Source organism: Marmota marmota, unplaced genomic scaffold, assembly GCF_001458135.2.
Source record: "Marmota marmota marmota unplaced genomic scaffold, marMar, whole genome shotgun sequence".
Taxonomy (NCBI): domain Eukaryota; kingdom Metazoa; phylum Chordata; class Mammalia; order Rodentia; family Sciuridae; genus Marmota; species Marmota marmota.
Genome location: NW_026000240.1, coordinates 3413659 through 3420284, shown reverse-complemented (window position 1 = coordinate 3420284; position 6626 = coordinate 3413659). Strand labels below are relative to the sequence as shown.

General features: G+C 44.1%; 1 protein-coding gene across 1 annotated transcript in view; it reads right to left on the bottom strand.

Moving 5' to 3' along the window:
- The window catches only part of Slc12a8 (solute carrier family 12 member 8), a 143180-nt gene that overhangs the window by 52303 nt on the left and 84251 nt on the right, over positions 1–6626 (bottom strand). Inside the window, exon 5 of the mRNA XM_015487285.2 lies at positions 3991–4104. Coding sequence (XP_015342771.1) covers positions 3991–4104 — 114 coding nt within the window. The remainder of the gene's footprint in view (positions 1–3990; positions 4105–6626) is intronic.

Here is a 6626-nt window from a genome sequence, read left to right as displayed (position 1 = left end):
AAAAAAAAAAAAAAAAAAAAAAGAAGAAGAAGAAGGAGGAGGAGTATGGGCTTAAAAGGCAATAAACTGAAGAGGCTGGAGGTGTGGTTCAGTGGTAGACAGCTTGCCTAGCATGCATGAGGTCCTGGGTTTTATCCCTGGTACCACAAAAAAAAAAAAAAAAAAGCAAATTGAGAGTTGCTGAACTAGCTGATCTTATCTCTCCAACTCTGGATTGCTGGGGGCATCCTCAAACCTCAGGCCACTGCTAATTCCTGTCTGAAAGAAGTGTTGGAAAGGAGGTTCTACACCCCGGCCCCCAACTCACATCAGGCTTCCTCTCTTTTAACAGGACTAGGGGTCCTCAGAGGCAAAGGAGGATATGCAAACTATGGGAAAATCAGGGCTCCCCTGGGGTGCCCAAGGACACGCTGAGATGACTGCCTCTGGAGCATGATCAGCCAAGAAGTCCCACAGTCCCAGTCCCAGGTGTAACTGTTAACCTGTATCTTGACCCAGCCTTCACCTGGCAGGGACTCCCTGCCAGACCCCAGGGAACTTCCCTAGGGGAGTCCCATGAATATGCGCTCAATTAGAGTGTGGGAGGGGAAGGGTTGGAAGGGGGCTAGAATGTGTCAGATGTGAAATTTTCTTATTCCTTCTCTTTTCTCCCTTTCCTCTTCTGTCCATTGAAGAGGAAACTGACCTAGATTCGATGGCCTTGGAGAAGATGTGCAGCAGAGAAGAATCAGAATTCATCTGCATACTGTTTTGACTTGACTCCATAGCCTGGGCCCTTAGATTTTAAAAGATTGAAGAAGTAGAAAAGAACCAGGCAAATGGCTGGGACAGCGTGGGGGACAAGAACAGGAATTTCCACATGGTATATGGGGCTCAGCCAAAACAAAAATTCCAGGATCCCTTGATAAAAAAAAAAAAAAAAAACAGCAATTGCAAAGCCTTAAACATGGGGCCCAGTGTGACTGCATCAATCAATTCCCATGTAGCTGTCCCTGGGCAGACGTGTCCCTGGACAAGGAAAGAGAAGCCCAGAGGTTCTGAAGAAATGGGGACTTTGTTCCCATTCCCTGGCAGCACTGGGGGAGATTTAGCAAGACCTCAGAAAGGTCAGTCTGGGAAGTACCTAGAGGACAGGGTCCCCAAGGTCAGCAGATTTCTAGTTCCCAAAAGTGGTGCAGAGGCAGCATCAACCTGAAGGCCTGGCACACAGATGTACACAGATGGGGAAGAGCCAGAGATTCCAATATCCCTTGGTACAGTGTAGGACCCCAAGACCCTGAATGGATGCAAACAAGGCAAGGCCAGGAGAAGGTGTCATGAAGGACTGACATTAGTTTTAAGTCTTCCTGGCAGGATAAAGGTTTACAGTCACTCTATCCAGCAAATGTGGGTTTGTGCACCAGGACCTGTCACTACTGAGCCTTAGTTTCAGGCTCATTTCCATGAACAAGGAATGTCAAGCAACGATCCAAGTGAGAGATGAAGCTTGGACCAGACTGGTCAGATGGCAGAGAGGAAGAGAAGAGAAAATCCATGATATTTAGGAGGTAAAACTGACAGTATTGGAGAATACTGGGAGAAAGAGGGAAGAATCACCAAGAACTCCCCTTACTCTCATGAGCAATCAACTACACAGAGACACCATTCACTGAGACCAGAAATACGGGTAAAGAGTCACTTGGAGGCAGGTGGGATGAGTTTCGTTTTGAACTTGTTGGGTCCAAGATAGCCAAAAGAAGATGTCACATATAATAAATAATGAGTAAATAATGGGAACCTGAATAAATAATGAGAACTATCATACATAATAAACAATGAATAAATAATGGGAACCTTCAAGGACAAGTCTAGGCTAGAGATGTGAATGTGGGAGTCATCAGCGCTGGGGCTGATCACTGAATAATGGGCAGGGATGAGATTCCAAGGAAAACAGTAGAGAAAGAAAAGAATGAATCTCAGTAGCATTTAATGGGCAGGCAAAAGAGGATGAATTCACACAGGCAGTAAACAGTAGGAAATATAAGGCAAGAGAAAGGAACAGGAAGTGGATTACTCCTCAGGAGTCAAATAAAGCAAGAAATCAAGAATGTCCACTAAAGATTCTAACAGGGAATTCAGTGGTGGGAAAAGACCCATCTCTCTGGAGAGACAGACCTGGAATTCCAAAAGGAGAGAGTGAGGGAGTAGAGGAGAGGTTAGGAAAAGGGAAGCAGGCTGTAAAAAGGAGAGAAAAGGGCTTTGGAAAAGTGAAATTTAGAAAAGGTGAATAAAGTCATTTTTTTTCATTTTAACATCTTTATTGAGGAATAATTAACATGCAATAAACCGCATATGTGATTTTGTTTTGTTTGTTTGTTTTTGTGGTACTAGGGATTGAACCTAGGGGTGCTCTACCAATGAACTACATTCGCAACCTTTTTTTTTTTTTTTTTGAGACAGAGCCTTGCTAAGTTGCCCTGACTGGACTAGAACTTGTGAACCTCCTGCCTCAGCCTCCTGAGTGGCTGGGATTACAAGTGTGCACCACGGTGCTTGGGTACATATGTTTTAAATTTAACAATTTGAAAAGTTTTGTTTAACTGTTAATCTATTGATGAATATTCCCATTTGGGGAGACCTGTGAAACCATCATCTAATCAGAAATGCATTTTTCATCCCCTGAAATTTCTTCCTGCCCCTTAATAATCCTTCCCTCTTGCTCCCTAAATCTCATTTCCAGGCACCTACTGATCGGCTTGCTGTTACTAGAGCTTGCATTTTCTAGAATTTGATCATCTAATTTTATCTTTTTAGGTATTTTTTGAGGGGTCTGACTTCTTTCACTCATCATAATGGTTTTGGACTCATATATTTGTTGTGTGTGTAAATAATTCATTCATTTTTATTGTTAAATAGTTTCCTGCTGTGTGGCTGTACTGAGACTTAACTGTTCATCTGTTGATGAATATTCAAGCTGCTCTCATTTGGGGACTATTACAAATTGAACTGCTTTGAACTTTCACAGACAAGTCTTCATATGAACACATGCTTTCTCAGTCCTCTGCAGTACATAAGCAGGGGTGACATGCTGGGTGTGTGTGTGTCTACTTGTTAAGAAACTGTCACTGTTTTCCAAAGTGGTAGCACCATTTGCATCCCATGAGTGGTGGATGAGGGTTCCAGTGTCTCCACATTTTTGACATATGTACTGCCTTTTTCATCTTAAACATTCTAGTAGCTTCTTCTTTCTATTTGGGGAGAGGGTAATGAGCAGGGATATGGCACCCATAGGAAGGTAGAGGGAGACAGGGCGGAAGACAAGGAGAAAGCCGCAGCCACCCTCCAGCTCACAACACTAGCTAGATAGGGAGTGACATGTTCCTCTGAGTCTGTGCCCTGGGGACAAGCCCAGTCCCTGAACATATCTCCTGTGGGTCACCTGTCAACGTGTTAGTTTACTGCCTTCCAGGCCAGGGATGCAAAGCACAAGACAAGCAATCTCCAGGGACCTTCAAATTAGAACGCTGCTCCATGGCTACTGAAGAGTAGGAAAGTGGGGATCGGTCCAAGTGACGAGATTCATTCACTGCCTGCGGGATCTTACACACCCAGGCCCCCTGGAAGAATCTGCAATGGGAAAGGAGGGGGTAGGAAGAGCTTCTAAACCAAGTATGCACTCCTTCCAGGTATGAGGAGGGGAGCCTGTCATGCTGAGGAATCCATCCTACTCAGCCCTAAGATAAATAGAGGCTCTCTGTTAATTTGGCCAAGAGTTATCAATATATGAGTATAAGGGCTAAGGAGGATAAAATCATGCTGAGTCCTTCAGAAATTATGAGCAAGTAAATGAATTGTTATAATAATAGATTCTTAGTCAAAGCCAATGCCATCTCTAAAGTCAGATATACATCTTAAGAGCATGTGCAGGCAGGACAGTTCTGACACTGAATTTTGGGAACCAAGCATATACGCTCCTAATGTGTGAGTGAAAAAGAATCCAAATGGTAATACCTGTAGCTGCTGGGAAGAACACCCCAAACACAGTGAAAAAGGTCTCCCCGGGACTGTAATCTGGCAGAGTGTTGTTCTGTAGTAGTTCTGGTGAGTATCCAACAAAACCATGCTCTGAAATAACACAAAGGAACACAAAATGAACCGCGTGACAAGACACATATACCCTTTGGTTACAGTAGTATTTTATATACTACTTCACATAAAAAAGAACTTTTCAGTCTGAGCTCTCAGCTATGGGCCCAAGCTTTCTGTTAGACTTGCTCAGAGACTACTTTATAGCAGGAACATCTCAAATATGAATTCTTTAAAGTGTTTTAAATATGTTTGCCCAGTGACCTTAACAAAGTTTTTCAAGTGACTTCAATCCTATGGGTGCTTTGCTTCTGTCAAAGGAGGTCACTTTGAACAGCCTCTAAGTAGGGTTTTGTGTGTGAAAGAGAGAGGAGAGGAAGAAATGGGGGAATTTGGAGAAGGTCTGATAGTTCCATCTCCCTTCCTGTCACAGGGTTGGCTTTTGTGTACTTATATCTATAGATACACAGGGTGAAATGACATCCTAAGTCAGAACAGTGGTTACCTCTGGGGAGGAGGAATTTTCATCTCTTGCTTCACAGACTTCGGTATAGCTGGAATATCTTTCTTTCTTTTTTTTAAAGTATTTTTTAGTTGTCAATGAACCTTTATTTATTTTATTTATTTATATGTGGTGCTGAGAATTGAACCCAGTGCCTCACACATGCTAGGCAAGTGCTCTACCACTGAGTCACAACCAGAGCCCATAGCTGGAGTAACTTTCAATGAACGTATATTTATGAGTTTGCTTTTCACTGAAAAAAAATCACTTGATGTTTACAAGTTACCTCCCTGCTCATAAAGCTCCCGTGGGTCATTATGAGCTACACAAAGTCCACACTCCTTAAGATGAATATCAAAGTTCTTAATCACCTGGCAACAGCCCACCATATCCTCTCCATCCTCTGCCTTTTCAGTTCCCCAACAATCCATTTTCCCAGGGGCACTACTGGTACCATCCTATGCCTCTGTTCAGGCCACGTCCCCTGCCTTCCAGACCCTTCTCTGTGAACATCACTATTGTGTTCGTTCTTCAAGTGCAGCTCAGGCATTACTTTATGGCCTTGCCCTGATCAGAATGGATTCTCGCCCTCACCTGCTCTTAGCACTAAGACTATAGGTGAAAAATCCAGTCTTTGCATCCCCTTCCCCCAGAGCCCAGCGCTGTGCCCAGTGCACAGTAGGTAGGTTGCCAACAGGCAGCACATAAAAAAGAACTTTTCAGTCTGAGCTCTCAGCTATGGGCCCAAGCTTTCTGTTAGACTTGCTCAGAGACTACTTTATAGCAGGAACATCTCAAATATGAATTCTTTAAAGTGTTTTAAATATGTTTGCCCAGTGACCTTAACAAAGTTTTTCAAGTGACTTCAATCCTATGGGTGCTTTGCTTCTGTCAAAGGAGGTCACTTTGAACAGCCTCTATGAATGCGCTAGCAGGCTTTGGAATTTCAAGCTACAAGTCAAGTGATCTTGGCTCAGGAACACCCAGGATATTCAGCTCTGCCTTTGAATCTCGTCTCTGAGAATGAGACGGTTTGTTCCTGTTGACTGATGCCCAGGGAAGGCAATTTCTGCTCCTTTTCCCTCAGCCCCTACAATCACAGAGGACAGGTATTCAGCCACCTGACAGCCCTGGTCACAGAACCCCCTATGAACCCGGTCCTCCACCCACTCAGAGCTTGGCTAGACCTGAGCTTCCCACCATGAGATCTCCCGCGACTCTGACCAGTCCAATGAGGTCGCCTGTGCTTCCCCCAGCTTCCAAGAGTCATAACTTCATTGGAAAAATATTTTTCAAAAAAATAATAAAATGAAAGCTCAGTGAAGCACAAGGGACTCAAGGGAGCCCAGTCAGGACTTAAAATCATTGTCAATTGCTTTCTTTTGCCTGAATACAGGATTTGCTCTGACATATTAAATCTCAAGCTCTGCACAACGTTTCTGAATGATTTGGCATCTTCGCAGCTGGCCCGCCCCTCATTAACAAAACGCAATAAGAGCTAAGTTAACTTTAGCTTATCCGCTGGCTGACCCCACCGGCTAGTCTTTCTGAGGAGAAAACCAGCCCAGCCTGTCCTGGGATTCAGCTCGGTCCCAGCGCATCTGAGCAGAGCCTGTGCAGCTGGGCAGGCCGGCCAGCCTGCAGCACATAAACACTGCATCAGGTGCCACTCACCTCTGCTGTCCCACAGGGGCCCTGATGCAGGGGAATATCTGATCACAGGCCTGAGGGCTTTGCTCTGCTCTACCTGAAGGTTCAGAGGGATTTTAGACCCAGGTGTTTCTACTCCAACAAGATCCACAGGCTAACATCATCAAAATGGCGATATTACCAAAAGTTCTCTATAGGTTTCATGCAATGCCAATCAAAATCCCAACGGCATTTCTTGTAGAAATAGAGAAAGCAATCATGAAATTCATATGGAAAAATAAAAGACCCAGAATAGCAAAAACAATGCTAAGCAGGAAGTGTGAATCAGGCGGTATAGCGATACCAGACTTCAAACTATACTACAGAGCAATAGTAACAAAAACAGCATGGTACTGGTACCAAAACAGGC